At 37.1% G+C, this 16,641-nt stretch overlaps 6 protein-coding genes and 3 non-coding genes across 11 annotated transcripts; 8 read left to right on the forward strand and 1 right to left on the reverse strand.

Annotated features, from left to right (window-relative positions):
• The first annotated feature begins 670 nt into the window (after positions 1-670).
• Positions 671-817, forward strand: ZK1290.22. Its single transcript, NR_051331.1, has one exon. It is a non-coding gene; the product is annotated as an Unclassified non-coding RNA ZK1290.22 (non-coding RNA).
• A 100-nt stretch (positions 818-917) lies between these two features.
• Positions 918-2,206, forward strand: ZK1290.5 (putative oxidoreductase ZK1290.5). The gene is made up of 3 exons (NM_063177.5): positions 918-1,323; positions 1,489-1,892; positions 1,944-2,206. Exons 1-3 carry the CDS (start codon positions 921-923, stop codon positions 2,100-2,102), a joined length of 966 nt encoding a protein of 321 aa, NP_495578.2. The 5' UTR covers positions 918-920; the 3' UTR covers positions 2,103-2,206.
• A 224-nt stretch (positions 2,207-2,430) lies between these two features.
• wrt-1 (Warthog protein 1 N-product) lies at positions 2,431-4,521 on the forward strand. Its single transcript, NM_063178.9, has 5 exons — positions 2,431-2,655; positions 2,999-3,171; positions 3,216-3,386; positions 3,433-4,064; positions 4,135-4,521. Exons 1-5 carry the CDS (start codon positions 2,458-2,460, stop codon positions 4,413-4,415), a joined length of 1,455 nt encoding a protein of 484 aa, NP_495579.3. The 5' UTR covers positions 2,431-2,457; the 3' UTR covers positions 4,416-4,521.
• A 15-nt stretch (positions 4,522-4,536) lies between these two features.
• Positions 4,537-5,838, reverse strand: wrt-10 (WaRThog (hedgehog-like family)). The gene is made up of 4 exons (NM_063179.5): positions 5,533-5,838; positions 5,221-5,456; positions 4,909-5,173; positions 4,537-4,857 (listed from the first exon to the last, which is right to left on the reverse strand). Exons 1-4 carry the CDS (start codon positions 5,719-5,721, stop codon positions 4,771-4,773), a joined length of 777 nt encoding a protein of 258 aa, NP_495580.1. The 5' UTR covers positions 5,722-5,838; the 3' UTR covers positions 4,537-4,770.
• Positions 5,839-5,844: 6 nt separating this feature from the next.
• On the forward strand, positions 5,845-5,989 carry ZK1290.21. Its single transcript, NR_051332.1, has one exon. It is a non-coding gene; the product is annotated as an Unclassified non-coding RNA ZK1290.21 (non-coding RNA).
• Positions 5,990-6,280: 291 nt separating this feature from the next.
• ZK1290.13 (MARVEL domain-containing protein) lies at positions 6,281-8,547 on the forward strand. Its single transcript, NM_182214.6, has 7 exons — positions 6,281-6,529; positions 6,580-6,673; positions 7,117-7,232; positions 7,281-7,378; positions 7,428-7,510; positions 7,559-7,695; positions 7,947-8,547. The coding sequence occupies exons 1-7, from the start codon at positions 6,458-6,460 to the stop codon at positions 8,199-8,201; spliced, it is 855 nt and encodes a 284-aa protein (NP_872014.1). The 5' UTR covers positions 6,281-6,457; the 3' UTR covers positions 8,202-8,547.
• A 907-nt stretch (positions 8,548-9,454) lies between these two features.
• nfi-1 (Nuclear factor I family protein) lies at positions 9,455-14,282 on the forward strand (the record flags this gene model as incomplete). Of its 3 annotated transcripts, NM_001027334.3 has the most annotated exons (15): positions 9,455-9,572; positions 9,975-10,115; positions 10,164-10,238; positions 10,294-10,374; positions 10,430-10,528; positions 10,584-10,715; positions 10,772-11,126; positions 11,542-11,800; positions 11,850-12,145; positions 12,188-12,325; positions 12,590-12,722; positions 12,770-13,056; positions 13,106-13,253; positions 13,434-13,533; positions 13,652-14,282. In NM_001027334.3, the coding sequence occupies 15 exons, from the start codon at positions 9,555-9,557 to the stop codon at positions 13,811-13,813; spliced, it is 2,424 nt and encodes an 807-aa protein (NP_001022505.1). The 3 variants fall into 3 exon arrangements, with proteins under 3 accessions (NP_001022505.1, NP_001367579.1, NP_001367580.1); NM_001381499.3 differs by having other exon boundaries at positions 9,469-9,572; positions 9,975-10,238; positions 13,652-14,278; NM_001381498.1 differs by having other exon boundaries at positions 9,555-9,572; positions 9,975-10,238; positions 13,652-13,813.
• On the forward strand, positions 11,292-11,312 carry 21ur-15508. The gene has a single exon (NR_051333.1).
• A 1,100-nt stretch (positions 14,283-15,382) lies between the features above and the next one.
• Positions 15,383-16,610, forward strand: rol-8 (Cuticle collagen 6). Its single transcript, NM_063181.7, has 3 exons — positions 15,383-15,576; positions 15,663-16,458; positions 16,509-16,610. Exons 1-3 carry the CDS (start codon positions 15,409-15,411, stop codon positions 16,532-16,534), a joined length of 990 nt encoding a protein of 329 aa, NP_495582.1. The 5' UTR covers positions 15,383-15,408; the 3' UTR covers positions 16,535-16,610.
• The last annotated feature ends 31 nt before the right edge of the window (positions 16,611-16,641 follow it).

Consider the following 16,641-nt stretch of genomic DNA (forward strand, 5'->3'; position numbering starts at 1 on the left):
ATGTGTTATTCCACTTGTTTGCTTGAAAATTTTTAAAAATATTTTGGATGAAGTTCTCAACAAAGCTACGATTTTACTGTCAATCAGTTCGAATTAAGAGGTATATTCCAAATGAAATTTTTCTAAATGAATTTGCACTGAACCAATTCCGGACGATTGATTGACAATACAACTAGGGCCACAGGTCAATTTTGTGGCCCTTATTCACTTGTTATTCACGTGCACTGGTCAGTTATTCGATCTGCTCTCCCTTCTTGTTTTTTTCTTGCTCCGCCCACTCAGGCTATACTAAAAGCTGTTCCAGTGTTGCTCATTTTTCAAAGAGACAACCAACCAGCTCGTTTCGTTCATCTTATTACTTTGTTTTCATCGCCAATCAATTGTTCCGCTTTTTTTACTTTATTCGTCTATACCATATGATCCACCTCCCAGTTTATCACTAATCATTGTGTCTTAGACATGTGACAAAGTTTAGAGCATCTAAGTTCATCATACGCAGACACAAAAGCGCACCGAAAACCAGCGATGATTTTCGAAAATTACAACTTTCTGCGTCTCTAGATCTTTTTCGTGGCAAAGAACGTTCTCGAACGTTTCTTTTTTCTTTTTCACTCATCTCGTTGTGGGAGCTTCTGTCTATGTCTCTTCGTGTTATTCGCTATTTCAAGCGGCCCGTGGTATCCACGTGAACACTCGAAGTTTTTCTTTGCATTGAAAGGCGCCTGTCTTTGCAATTCTTATAGAAAAAAGATAACAGTTCGGACATTACCCCTGCAAGTGATCCATTTGTCATTCTATATTTATCAAAGTTATGTACAAAAGGTTTTATTTTCTGAATAGTTCAATTTCTCATACACATACTTTTTAATCTCTATTTCTCTTTCTCTCCCATTGTCTCTAACACTTGTTATTTTTAGACAATGATCCCAACTACTGTCTTATCGAACAATGTTGAAATGCCATTAATCGGCCTTGGAACAACTCATTCTGGAGGCTATTATCATGACGCTGTTCTCCATTCAATCAAAAAATGTGGCTACCGTCTTATTGATACGGCTAAACGATATGGAGTTGAAAAACAATTAGGAATAGCTGTCAAAAACTGTTCAGTTCCCAGAGAAGAGATGTTTTTGAGCACAAAACTGTGGCCAGTTGACTGTGGAGATGAAGTGTACAATGCATTTCAGACATCATGTGAAAAATTACAAACGGATTATTTGGATATGTATATGATACACATGCCACAACTTCCTGATTGGATTGTGAATCAGAAAGAGACAAAAGAAAAGACATGGAGACAAATGGAGCTCCTTTATGAAGATGGCAAGTTCGGGTTTTGTTTTAAATGTTTTAAACTTGCATTTGGTGAAGCAACTAGTTATATAGCTTTAAAAATCAGCTGTAACGAGCTATGCAAGTTGAACCTAAAACTGCCAATGAGCATTAGTCGTTCAAAAAATCCCCAAACTAATTTCACTATCATTACAGAACATGTCCGTTCAATTGGTGTTAGTAATTATTCAATCGAAGATCTAGACGAGTTATTAGAGTTTGCAAGTATCCTTCCACATGCTAATCAAGTAGAACTTCATCCATGGTTCCACCAGGCCGACCTCAAAAATTATTGCGATGAACTGGGGATTCTCACGATGGGTTACTGTCCACTTGCCAAGGGAAAGTATTTGGAAGATGAAACGCTCTGTAAAATTGCTTCAAAATATCAAAAATCTCCGGCACAAATCTGTCTTCGTTGGAGTATTCAACAAAACGTTCCAACTGTTCCAAAAAGTACAGACTGTCGCAGATTGAAAGAGAACACGAATGTTTTTGATTTTGAGCTGTCTGCAGAAGATATGAACACTTTGAACTCATTCTCATCTCAAAATCGAAAGGTAGACTTCAAATTCAAATTAATAATAAACCTTTTATTCCAACACTTTCAGATTGTCGATCTATCAAACATTTGCCAAAAAATGTCTCTTCCTGACGGCTACAAGTTAAATGGACGAGTCTTCGGAGTTCCAGAAGAGGATGAGACTATTCCGAAAAGTTGCTCAAAATGTGCTCAAAAACAAAATGTACCACTTCCAGTGTGTATATAATAATAATAATCATTTTCATTCCGTCATTCACTTTTTATAATTTTTGTTGTGCTATCCTACAGGTATCCATTTTTTACGTTCTTTCAATAAATTGTTTCATAAACAATCAGCTAATAATCAGTCGAAAAACGCGGTGTCAATTGAATTCCTCGTTTCCATTGTCTTGTTATATCCGACGTCTATCATCTTTTTCGTTCTCTCCATCCTCTTTTGTCCATTGTTTCAAGATGCGAAAGCTTCTCACCATCTCGATCCAGGTCACCAACTCGTTTTCCTATCACTTTCACCTGGCTTGATCCTCGAGCGGGAGGCTTACCGCCCATCACTCAGTCTCGAAGCTAATCACAATCCGATGATGGTGATGAACCCATTAACTGCAACTTTTCTTGCCGCTCTTATTGGCACGGCTGCATCAGCTTCATGTGGTTCTTCTGGGATCCCATTCCGTTTTGAAGTTCTTCCATCCGGACAACCAGTGCTCGGATGTGGATCTCCAACTTGTTTTGGAGCTGAAAATGGAGGAAGAGACTTGAGACATGATTCTAGTTTTATGGTAAGATTTATTTTTGATAATACTAATTGAGTTGGGAAGCTTTTTTTGCAAATATTATACATTTGAGCAACTACAATCTGCATTTTTCAATTTTTTGGTTATTTCTTTATAAAAATTTTTGTCTTTCCTGTAAAGAAGTTTGGATGGAAACTTTTTTGTGTAACATAATAATATCAAACTATGAAGTGAATGTATGCACTCCTAAAGACATATATGATCTCTATCGAAGATCAATGAAATAGCCGTTATAAATCTTTTGCGAACCTGTCTGCTAACATTTCCGATAAAGTGCGTTGTCTATTTGAACTGATAAGCGGCTAAACCGGTTATTTCTTTCTTTCAGGCAGGTGCTGACGGTGATGATGGATTTTTCCGTGATGGAGATCTTGCACGTGTTCGTGTCCGTGATCCAGATGCTCCAGCTCAAATGGCAAACTGTCCACGTGAATTCTCATCTTCCAGCTGCTCCAATCCAATGACTTGGGTTGGAGGATTCAAGGCTAGTGATAACGGAGAGTAAGTTTGGCATTTAAATTTGAATTTTAAATTTAAATTTTCAGCCTTTCTCTTCAATGCTGTCATTATGAAGGGCTTCGATTTGCTCAAGAAGTTGGGCGCCCAGTTGTTCATCCAGGAGAGGTATATTCTGGAGGAGAAGTTCTTCGTGATGGCCGTCAAACTGGATTTGATGCTATTTCGAATGTGAGAAAAATAACTTCTGGGGATGGGACGTAAGTTTAATCCATTTCATAATAAAATAAAAATCTGAAATTTCAGAGTTGCTTATGAAGTTACTGTCACCCGTATGAACTGCCTTCCAAATCCAGGAGAAGAGAGCAATGAAGTTTCTTTTGATATTCAAAGAGACATTGGAAGAATTCTCGATAAAGTTGGAGAAACTGCTGCAAGCGGAGTTCAAACCAATCACATCGAAGCCGATCAACGTCTTTCTCCATCTACCGATGTTCAATCTGATTCATATGTTTCTCCAACTGAAGCCGACCCACAAGAACCAGTTGAGCAATTTGTTCAAGTAGGAGAACAAGTTGTTCCAGTAACATCTGCCGGATACTATTATCCAGTTGCTTCCGGAGTTCCAGCCTGCTTTACTGGAAATTCAAAGGTTATGACTCCAGCAGGAGAAAAGTCAATGGCTGATTTGAGTGTTGGAGATATGGTTATGACTTATGAGTATGGAAAGATGACATACACAAGAGTTGCATCATGGCTTCATAGACTCCCAGATACAAAAGCTGCCTTCATCAAGCTCACTACTGAGCAAGGAGCTATTATCGATATGACTCCGCAGCATTTCATCTACAAGGCTAACTGCGTTACAGAAGAAATGGAACTTGTGTATGCTGAGGATATGACCATTGGGGATTGTCTGATGGTGAAGGAAAATGAAAGTGAGTTTTTTCAATATCAGGAACTTCAGCGTTTCAACTTTGAAGTTATATATTCTACGAATCTTTTCAGAACTCGTGATGACAACTATCAGTGAAAAATCAACATTTTACGAGACTGGAGTGTACGCTCCAATGACTGAAACTGGAGATTTAATTGTTGATGACGTGTATGCTTCATGTCACAATGTTGTCAAGGCTAACACATTATCTCATACTTTCCTCAACTTCGCCACTTCCGTTCAACAAAAGATGCGATCAGTTCTTGGATCATTAGAAGAAACTGGGCATCTTCCAGCCACTTCTGAATTCTTCTTGAATATCATTGATGTTCTATTGCCACATAAGTACTAGTCATCTCTTCAATTTTAATAACTAATAATTATTTATAATAAACCTCCTTGACATGTCGATCTTTTCAATTTTTCTCTCAAAGGATAATAAATGTTTTCAAAATTTTTATGTCAGCTTTGAAATCTTGATGGAAAAGCAATTCAAAAAATAATAGATCAAGGAAACATTGTAGAGAAATATTTTATTAACGGTATTATTAAAATGAAAAGCTTATTAAAATGTACAAACTCGTTTTGATATGGACTCATTGGAATGAATGCGAGTGGATTTGAATGAGGGAAGAAAAGATCATCAAACTTGATAGGAAAGAAATAAAAAAAATAGAGGTAACAAAAAATAGTGAGGGCACACGAGTTTAAGCTCTACGGATTCCAGTCGATTGTCTTGGGAAGTGTGGTGGACGGTAACGAAGTGGGTTGAATGGTTTTGGTGCTGGGGTAGTCTGCAAGAAGATTTCAATATTTCAGATAGAAGGAAGCTCTTATAAACTCACTGTAACTTCCTCTTCTTCCTCGGTTTCCTCTTCAACAACTTCCTCTTCATCATTGCTCTCAACAATTTCAGCTTCATTGTCATTAGGCTGATCTTCTTCAAGTTGTTCAGCTTCCTCTGCTTCTTCCTCCACAGTTGGGGTAGTTGTTGGTGCTGGAGTAGTCTTAATGACTCTTGGAGCAGAAGTAGTAGTGATAGGATCAAAATCAACCGGTTTCTCTCCCTTGGCACAGATCATACGGTACACCCAAACACGAACTCCTCCTCTGAAAAATTAGTTTTAATAATTACGATGAGAACTTTAAAAACTCACTGTTCAGTTCTGGCATTGGCAACGAAGTCGTATTCAGCTCCACCCTTATCTCCATAAAGATCCTTTTCAGCAACTTCTCCTCCTTCGTAGAAGCTTCCAGCAGCAACAACATCAGTTCCTACGTAAATCTTGTTTTTGGCATGCATTGTGCAACAGCGGAGCAAGATGCTCTCACCGTTTGGAGCCCATCTCATTCCGGAGAAAACATCGGTTTCAGCACGGCAAGAAGTTTGATCCTAAAATTGGAAATAAATGTATTTCTAACGTTATAATTTTCAATATGCAAATTACTATTTTTGTTTCTAAACTTACGTCAATGCATCGTTTTCCAACTTCTCCACAAGGAACTGGTCCACATTCAGCTTCAAGTGCTCCGTCTTCATATACAGTCAGTTTACGAACGACTTGATTTTTTGTGCACTGAGATCCGACACGAGGTGTAACAGCATCCTTTGCTAAAACACTAATAAGTAGACAAGAAATAACAGAAACAAGGAGCATCCTAGCTATTTGGAAATAAGTGAGTGAGATTTTGGAGGGCAGCGGGAATATAGACGATGGGGATAGATAAGAATGCGGGGAGGGTCGTACCGATGAGTAGTAGATTACTGGGTTTGTGGGTCACACAGATGTGTCTCCAACAGGAAGATCGACATGGGTCAAGGCCTGAAGTAGAGAAAGTATTGAAAATTAGGAGGCGAAAGAATGATACGGATGTCGGACACGGTGTGGACGGACCGATTGTTGCCGAAAAAGTCCACGGAAAAAAGGGCGACATGTTGTGTGTAATGAAGGAGAAAACTGAGAAAAATGTAGGAAGCAACGGAAAATATGTCTGTGTTGGAACTATTCGGAATAGTAGAATGGGTTGTACATACTTTTTAGTACTCAGAGTAAAACAAATTTAAGATGTTGAGAGGTTCTAAATAAACCGACAATCTCCGATGTTATGTAGACAGAAGCTGAATATATAAACTAACAGTATTAAAAAATCAGTGAAAATATCTTGTGTCTAAATTATGTAATTTTTAGCTGGTTTCTAACAATTGAAATGCAACAAAAAACTTTCCGTTTGAACTTCAATCCGATTACCTAACTCCATTCTCTGTTCGTTTTTAGTTTTTATGTTTGCCTATTTGCTTCGCCATCTATAAAAAGTGTTATCACATACAGGCAGAGTATCACTCGCTTTCCACTCTCTCTCAACCATATTATTGCTCTTTTCTTTCTTTTTGTGATGACTCAAAGAGTGCCTCGCCATGTTAGTCCATATGCTCACGCACCGAAGATATTTGGTTTGAAATTTAAAGTAAGACATTTAAATATTCTTATTGTATTTCACAAATAGTAATATTTCAGATAGCCTCAAAAGTATTGCTGGTTTTTGAGTCAATACTTGGAAAATTAATTTTGGTATTATCGATTTGCTCGCTTATTTATGCGCAATCATGGTGTAAGTTGTGGTTTTCAGTTCAAGATGAATTTTAATTTTTATCATGCAGCATTTCCCTTCAAGTAGGCTGATATTTAAGCAGTAGATTTATCCCCACAATTATTGAAAAACCTCAGAAATTGTCTGAACTTTTAAGGCTTATACTAATAGAAATAGTGATTTTATGAAAATGAAATTAAATTGTCTTTTATGGGGCGGAAACAAATGGAAAATACATTTGAGGTAATTTTTGGGGAAGCTCTACAACATAAATATCAGTCTATTCCATGAATAAAATTGTTTTTTTAATTACATAAGTGTACAATTTAATTTTACCCGATTGTACTTTGAGTATATCACATTGAAATTCAATCAGTAATTTTTACACCTTCATTTCAAAGTACATAATTTCTTTAAAAAAAGACACCGCTTTATAGATACTTGTAACATTTTCCAAATTTCAGATCCTGTATTCCTCAACTTTGCATTTCTATTTTTTATGTTATTTGCCATAATCACATACAACTTGTGTCTATCGAAGCAATCACCTATTTTTTCGTATCCAATGTTATCATATCAAGTAATAATATTTTGCAATAGTTTATTATTAATTTCCTAGCTATTTCAGTTGGTTACAATGTTTTGGTTGTTCATTTGGCTTTATTCGGCTCTAAATGCGGTCGCTAGCGGAGTAATGTGGTCGTTAGAGTCTTTGGGAGGCCCTTCGTATCTCTTTCAATTAGAGATATAATACTAATAAGTATTGAACTTTCAGAACAAGCAGAATTCGTACTTCCCATAACATAAAAGACTCAAACTACGCGAATCCAAATGAAACCCATCCTGAAACAGCCAGAGGTAAGAACATCAAATTGAAGCTCAAAAGATCCTGATATCCCACTACAGCAATCAAATACGGTGCAATTATCTCAGCTGTATGTGTCATCCTGATTTGTCTAAAAATGTTGGCATTCATTGTGGCTCGACGGACGTATTTTCAAGTTCTCAAAATGCAGCATGAATCCATTGAGCAATCTGTTCAGGTGGTGTCAATAAGGCAATTAAACAATTTGAGCTGAGTTATTCAGAAAATAGTGTAGAAAACAGAATAATACTATTTGTCAATAAATGTTAAGTTTTTGGAGAATCTTACATCAGAAAACATTTTTGTAATCAATTTTATCTGTTTGTTGAATAACTTTTTTTTGCATTAAAAAAAAATCACAAATTTTAATGAGCAGATCCAATTCAAAAAATTGTGACGTATGGCTTGTAGTTATAGAATTTCGTTTAGGATGAGACATTCGATGGGACTGAAAGTGAAATTTCAAATATTGGTGGCACCTCACCAGCATACCCTGTAGCCTATAGAAATAGGCCACCAAAACCAAAGAGAATGGCAATTCTAGAAGAAGCACAAGTTGAAGAGTATACACCGGAACCTTCTCCTGCTCCAAGAAGAACAGTTAAGAATCCAGTTCATCAATCAGATGCAAGTCTTGCATCCAAGTTTAATTCATTGTCAAGATTTGAAGAATCTGCTTTTTGATTCTAGTTATTTTTATGTTATTAGACATGGTGTCAGAATGTCCCATGTGAAGATCTACGAGAACGGCAGGAATTTAGGCGCAGCCTTTTCAACTAATTTCTCATAGTTAAGAACGTGCTGACGTCACATTTTTTAGGAAAAATCCCGCATTTTCTGTAGATCAAAGCGTAACGGGGGATCCTGACACCACGTGTTATTATTAAACTCTAATACTTGTTTGATTTGAACTGTTGAACTGACGACTTGAGCATTGTATTTAGCATGCTATAGAACTGATGTCACATGATTTTTGTTTTTTATGGAACGAGGGAGCAAACAAATGAATAAAATAAATTTCGAGGTTATCTTTTTCTGTATGTTGCAAAATGTTTTTTTACAAAACGAAATTTCTGTTTTTTCACATGTTCGCAAGAAACTTTCAGCTATTTCGAACGTTAAACTGATGTGCGATTTTTATCGATTTTTAATAGTTTTTCTCACGATTTGCTAAAAATTTTATAACAATGAAACAACATTTCTTTAAGCACAAGCCTTGAGAAAAACTATGAAAAACCGATAAATATTCCGCAACAACGGAGGTTTGAGACTACAGTACTCTTTTTTAAAGACGCGCACCATTTTGCAATAGTTAACAATATCGTTGCGAGACCTGCCGTTTTATTTAATCGATACTTTCTTCTTTGTTTTTTTGTTTATGAGTTTTCTCTTTTTCTGAACAGATCGCTTGAGATTTTTCGTTAAATTTTTTATTTGTTGATAATTAATAAATAAATTTCAAAAATTCGATAATCTTCATTTTAATTTTTAAGAATTAATTGTCATCTGTCAGTTAATCAAGATTTCGCGCGGAAAATTCCGTTTGAAATATGGCCGCTGGACTAGTATTTGTACGACCCTCTGCGCATTTTTGCTCTATAGTTAATTTACCGTAGTTTGATTCGCAGCGCATCCCAGACCACCTGTATTTTTAATATTGGCTATGAAAGAGCAAAATATGAGCAGATGAATGTGCAGAAAAATTTATAAAGTTTCCAAAAATATATTTGAATCAGAAGAAGTGTTTCTATAAGCTCAATAAAATTGATTAAACGAGAATTCATTTAATTCAAATTGTTGCCAGTGTTTATTATTATTTCGACAGAAAACTAATCTCGAAAAATATTTTACTTCTTCAATCATTTATTTTCTCATGATATTTTGCGCTCGGTGCCGCTTTTTTCTTCTTTAACGCTTGTCAATTTGTGATATCGATTTTTAAGTGTTTCAGAATGCAGATTATCTGAGCACAAGCCAGGACACCGATCGCAGCAGCATTGCGATTTTTTTCCAGCTCTGGGAGATTTTTTGAATAAAATGGAGCCGCATCTCAAGGTAATTTATTTGTTGTAAAACATTTTGCAGCAGGTTCGCTGCAAATAATTACCTCGCACACACATGCCGGTCTTCATATCGATTAATTTGACGAGTATTCGCTCGACGGGCGGTGTGATTCTATTCATTCAAAATCTTTTCGCTTGTTTCCTTATCTGCGCCTCTTTAAATTTGTGGAGTATTTTTGCTGTTGCTATGAACCAACTATCATCAAAAGGCTATCTCTTCCTATATGCAGTATTATATATGAAAATATAAACTCTTTTTGTAGATACTTTTGATTTTAAATTATACGAATGGAATCTCAGGTAAAAAAGAAAACTTGATTATTAATTTGAAATTTCAAAAAAAAAACTCGTATAAGTATATCAAACAAAGAAATAAACTCAAAATACTTTTCAGATCGATGTCAGCTCCGCCAGCGGTTCGACGACCACTGGTGCAACAGCTTCAACATCAGAAGCACCTCAAGACTCACAGGCACAGCAGACAATGCCTCCACCATCTTCTGATTGGAGTAATCAATTCAATTCTCCAGAAGCCGTGAGTCCGAAAGCCAATGGTATCAAATGCTTCAGTCCTTACTCACAGGAAGATATGGGACCATTTGTCGAACAACTTCTACCTTTTGTCAGAGCAAGTGCCTATAATTGGTTTCATCTGCAGGTAGGAATTATTGAATATAATTTTTAATTTTTCAATTTCATTCCCCTGTTTTCAGGCAGCAAAACGACGGCACTTCAAAGAATTTGATAAGAAGATGTGTGCGAGTGAAGAAAACGCGAAATTAGCAGAATTACAAGTAAAATACGAATAAATATGAACAAAAATCATAAAGAAAATTGTTTGCATTTCAGAATGATAGAGATGAATTAAAAGTGAAATGGGCTTCCAGACTTTTGGGAAAAATAAAAAAAGATATTCAAAATGACGATAAAGAAGCGTTTATTTCGGCTGTAAGTATTTCAATATTTATAATTGATTTAATATAAGGCGAAACCAATTTTTTAGATCAATGGAAGTGAGCCGAACAAGTGTATTATATCAGTTGCTGATCAGAAAGGGAAAATGCGGCGAATTGATTGCTTACGCCAAGCTGACAAAGTTTGGAGGCTTGATCTGGTTACTATTATTTTATTTAAAGTGAGTTTTTAAAAATCCTATTGCCTAATACTTCAAATAAATTTAATATTTTTCAGGGAATTCCTCTCGAGAGCACCGACGGCGAGCGTCTCGAACGATCCGAGGCATGTGTCCACCCTCTGTGCATAAATCCTTTTCATATGGCGATTAGTGTTCGCGGTCTTGACGTTTTTATGGCAAACTATCTGAAAGACGTTGACACTAAAATTACATTGACCTATCCGAGAAATGATGAACTTTCTGATACAGTGATGGTAAAGCAAGAGCCCGGTGAACAGACAATTGTAGCTCCTCATGCAGTTCTTGGCACAAGTTCTACTCATACTCGTGTCTGGGAAACGAATTCCGAACGAAATGCGGAAACAATCATTATCACTTATGATCCACAGAAAGCTTGCCATACTTATTTTGGTAAGATTAAATTATTCTAAAACTCTCTATAAGCAATGAATAAATTGAAAGCTATTGAGAATTCACCATGACATTCTGTCAGCGAAAAAATCCAATTTTATTCAAAATAAAAATATATCCATTTTGCGACGCAGATAAATCGTTTTGATTAATTTATAAATATGTTAAATTGTCAAGGGCTTTAAAATTTTGTGAAACTGTTCAAACGCGATTTTTGTGCCAAAATTTCAAACTCTCGTTGCTTAGAAATTCCCTCTCCCTCTATTTTTCATAGATTTATATTCAATTTCAATCGAAATTCCCCAGAAACAAGAGTTTGAAATTACAGTACTCCTTGAGCACACCTTTTTGCATATTATTGGCTCGAAATTGCAAATTTCCAATAAGAATTCCAAACTTTAAAATAAATTTTCAGGTGGTCGTGCTACTCTTGCCCAACAGTCTCTTTCTGCGGGAAACACGTATATGGTTAACAAAACCGCAGTCGACAACAACTTTTTCAATGCAAAAAGATCTGTTCTATGTCTACCACCTCCTCCGATTCAAAATTGTTTTCCTTATCCCATCGCGGGAACATCTGATTCTCAACAAATGGATATGTCGGAGGATTCCAACGATGGACCTTCAGAGAAACGAAGTCGGGATATATCATCGCATGATTCTCCTAATTCCAGGTAGAACTTGAAAAAATAATTAATATAAATATTTACACAGTTATTTCAGCACTAACGACGAAGTTCGGCGGATAGTGGAAAGTGGAACGGAAAAATTGGTACTCGGAAGCTCCATATGGGCAGCACCAGGCCAATTCTCTCGTACACAACAAAATCAAGGAGCTCCCGGAACGAGTCGGCAAGTGAGACCGCTTCCCGATTTTCAAAGTCAAGATTCTGCGAGGAGTCCGGGTGCATTCCGTTCAACAGCAAAACCCGTTTGTCGAATGACAGTGAATACTGGAAATCATGGCGATGTTGGAGTCGTTGTTGTTGATGAAAGAAATCGGGAGCATGTGATTCATGGTAAGCACGATAATTTTAATGAATAAAATCATATTAATTCAGCTCAACATATAGTGAATGCATTGAGCTCACTTCGAACGACACCATCGATGCGAGAAAGTCCAGTTGGCAGAAAAAGAATGCATCCGCATACGAGCAATTCATTTGAATTTTTGAATTGCAATCAGGAAATGAATAAAAGTTAGTTGTTTTTGTATACGTGACCCTCATTCTCGCGAAAATTACTAATATTTTTCAAACACGAAACTTTTTTATATTAAAAAGCTAAAAAAATATGGTACCCGGTCTATGGAAAATCTACGAAACAAACGTTCGAAATTACAGTACACTTTAAAGGCGCAAACATTTGTGTATTCCATAAATATTTGTCGTGATGAGACCTGGTATCGTAGTTTTGGAAGAATATATGTTTAGTAAAAGTTGAATTTATTTTTTTTGTTTCAGATGAAGGAGCTTTAGGAAGCGATATTTCACCGACTCACACTGCTGTTTCTAATCTAATCAGCAGAGAAAGTAGTGGATACATGGCAAGCCCAACAAAATTCACAACAGCACGCGGAGATACAACAAGCTTCAGGTTTGGCATCGTATCCCGATCATCGTTAAACAATTTTTTCTTTTCAGCAAAATTTTCCAAAAGATCGAAGAGAAACATCTGCAACATAATCAACCGAGCACGAGCTACTGTAATTCACAAATCCAACCACCAATCTTATCATCGAAACCAGTTGATTCATCAGTGAAATTAATTGCTCCAGTTGCAGTGAAACCAATTATGTCAGGATGTAATTCAATCATTCCATCACCCATCACAACTCCTCGTATAACTCCTTCATTTCGAATGCTTGAAGATGATTCATTGATTAATGTACTTGGACAACTTGCACACAGTAATGACGGAACAACTTTAAGTATGATTTTATGAACATTGAACTATCATCCCATTGCTTTTTTTTACAGACGATAGCTTCATTCAACATCTTATTGATACCAATTCTCGATCTCCATTGCTTAGTAGTGGAAATGCTTTTTCGGCATTATCAATGGGAGCTGTGAGTGGATTAGTTCCTGGTAATTCGATTCATCGTCCGGATAGTTCTGCAAGCAAGTAAGTTGAACCATATTGTTTTTTTTCTGAAAATAATGTATCAAAATAAAATGTAATTTTAAAAAAATCTTTCCAGAAATATATACTTTTTTTTAAATTGGCCAAAAGCTTGAAAATTTTATTAATTTCAAATTTCAATCTAAAATCAATGTCTTGTCTAACCAAAAAAAGTTTCTTCAGCGGATCGAATTCGTTGGGTGTAGCAATGGGATTGGCCGTTCCTCAAAATATTGCACTGGCCGTCCAGCAAACTCAAAATGCAATGTCACCTCTTCATCAAGTAAGTTGATATTTTATAAACATTTATAATCAGCAGCTTTTATAATTATTCTGAAAAACACCTTACGAAAATAATTAATCGAAAGATGTAAGCTTTTAATTGTGTAATTCATCGCCAGATTCGTGTTAGCGTTGGAGCTCCACCAGCATGCTCCCCGTCATCATCAAATTCATCTCTAGGAGCTGCAAATCAAGCACCGGTCTCAAATACTCCACAAGATCCGAATGCTCCAAAGCTGCCAACTGACTTTTCACATGCTCTTCGTAATGAGAAAAAATGATTTTGATATTCCTGTTAATCTTTTTATTCGTTTTATTTATCCCTTTCGTGTTACCAATTGAAAAATTAGAGTTATCAAACCTAGTCCTTCTTTAGTATTATTCAAACTAGTTGTTATTTTTATTATTTTCATTTTTCTTCAATCTTCAAAACATTTTCTCCGTCTGTGACGTCATAATCTATTTTTCCGAACCTCTTTTGAAAACCAAAATCCACAAAAAAATCAATTGTTTACGGGGCCACACATTTTCCCTTTTCTTTTCTTCACCGTCACCTCTTTATCTTGTAAATCTGAAAAACTTTGAAAAAACGTCGTAGCTATGCACAATTGTAATCACCACTTCCAGTTTCCCAGTGTTTTCCTTTTATGTTTTTTTTGCGTATTTGAACCTCATGTTTGCATTTCTTGTGTGGGTAGTTCAGATTATTTAATTTTTAAAACGTATTTTAATGAATCTTGAATTTTTATCAAGTCGTGAAGCACAACATAGATTCAAAAGAAATTGGAATATCATATCATCAATAAAGAAAAATGATATAGTTAGTTAGTAGCTGAAGAAAAGAAAATAGGTTTATCGGGTGAAACTTGTTTATCAGTCTCCTTCCTGGAAACAAACGAAGATGATAACAACAGCTTACCAGTTAATCAAGTGACATACTTATCCAATTAGATGAATGATAGAGACTGGATAGACAAAAAAGAAGATGTATTGATGGAAAAGATTCCAGTAAGTTCGAAGAGTTGGGTATCTTTTTTACAGATATTATTACAAAATTTAGCAATTGTACAAACACTACCAGGTCTTGGAACGATTGAAACTTTGCAGCTACCGTAACAACGGCAAAACATTGGCAAAACAAAATTTTTTGGCGTTTTCTTAATATTATTCTAGGAATTTTTGGTGTTTTTCTGATTTAAATTTTGGTAACGAGCAAACTAAAGTTTTTTGAAAGAAAAACATCTGGATACGGTAACTACAAAGTTTCAGTCGTGTCGAGACCATGTACTGTATTTTGGCAAAAATTACTGTACCCGGTCTCGACACGAAAAAAATACAAAAGCCTATGCGTATGAATTTTAACAAATCAGGATAAAGACTATAAAAATCGCTTGAAATTTCTTTAGAGGAATTTAAGTTACTAGCATTATTGCATTTCACAAAAATGTGTCGTTTCGAGACATTCAGAAGTTTACACAATTAGAAATTTTAACACATATTATCAGCAGCTTGAAAGCTCAGTTTTTCAGATACCGTCTTGTTCTGATCGAGATTGGATTTTCATGGAACTCTGGAATAACTTGCAAATTGCAACTTTTAAACTTTTCATGAAAGTATTACTCGTCCCTCACACCTCTTTATTTGATGGCAGGTGTACACACACGGATCTCGATGTATCTTTCTCTCATTCTTCCTAGGTTGAATCGGTTATCGTCCTTGTATACGGAGGCCCTCTGCGCCGCAACAACGGTCTCTCTCATTCAAAAAGACACAGAAAGGCGGGACTTGGCGCCCAAGTTATCCAGTTCTTGGGGGGCGCCTACATAAGGAGAAGAAGGAGAACGAGCAGAAGATCCGATCGGCCAATCAAGCAGATATGGACGTTAAAGAGACAGAAGAGCAACGGCAGATGCGTCGCATCGCTTTTGTTGCCGTTGTTGTATCCACTGCTGCTGTAATTGCATCTGTTGTAACACTTCCAATGCTCTATAATTATGTTCAGTCGTTCCAATCTCATCTTATGGTCGAAACCGATTACTGCAAGGTAAATTCATTTCATTCTTTTTTCATTAGTTTCTTTTTTTCAATTTCTCCTTCTATATTTTCTACTTTATTTCTTTCTTACTATAGGCTCGTTCTCGTGACATGTGGCTCGAGATGACAGCTCTTCAAGCTGGAAAGGGAATGGGACATCGTATGAAGAGAGCCTGGCTCTTCGGACAATGGATCCCAGAGACTTCCGCTGGAGGAGGTGGATCTGGAAACGGAGGTGGAAACTATGGATCCGGAGCCTCTACCGGTGGTGGTGCCAACACCGCTGGATATGGAGGATACGGAGCCGCTGTTAACGCCGAGCCAGCAGCTGTCTGCTGCACATGTAACCAGGGAGCCGCTGGGCCACCAGGACCAGAAGGACCACCAGGAAATGATGGAAAGGATGGAAGAAACGGAAATGATGGAAAGAACGGTAGAGATGCTGAGGTTCTTCCAGCTCCAGCTTCCGAGCCATGTATCATCTGCCCAACTGGAGCTCCAGGACCAATGGGAGCTATGGGACCAAAGGGACCACCAGGACCAAAGGGATCTCCAGGAGAGCCACCACAAGACGGAAAGTCTGGAGACGATGGTATGGCTGGACAACCAGGACCAATTGGAAGACCAGGACGCGACGGAATGAAGGGAGCGCCAGGAGCCGCTGGACGCCTCATTCCGGTGCCAGGACCACAAGGAGCACCAGGAAAGCCAGGACCAATCGGACCACCAGGACCGAAAGGAAACCCAGGACCAGACGGGCAATCCTACCAAGGACCACCAGGACCACCAGGAGACTCAGGAACTCCAGGACACGAAGGTCGCGCCGGACCAAATGGACCAGCTGGACCACCAGGAGACAATGGAGAGAAGGGAGACTGTGGACATTGCCCACGTAAGCTTCCTTTTACATTTTTCAAAATCTATAAATTCTGTTGTTTTCAGCACCGCGTACCCCACCAGGCTACTAATCACCATCCACTTCATGATCAATTTCGCCCGTTTCGGGTGTCTTTTTTTCGTATCAAAAATAAATTTTTTCGCAATAATTCCGTATTTTTTGTCTCTTGTGAACGAA

Source organism: Caenorhabditis elegans, chromosome II, assembly GCF_000002985.6.
Source record: "Caenorhabditis elegans chromosome II".
In the NCBI taxonomy this organism is placed as follows: Eukaryota; Metazoa; Nematoda; class Chromadorea; order Rhabditida; family Rhabditidae; genus Caenorhabditis; species Caenorhabditis elegans.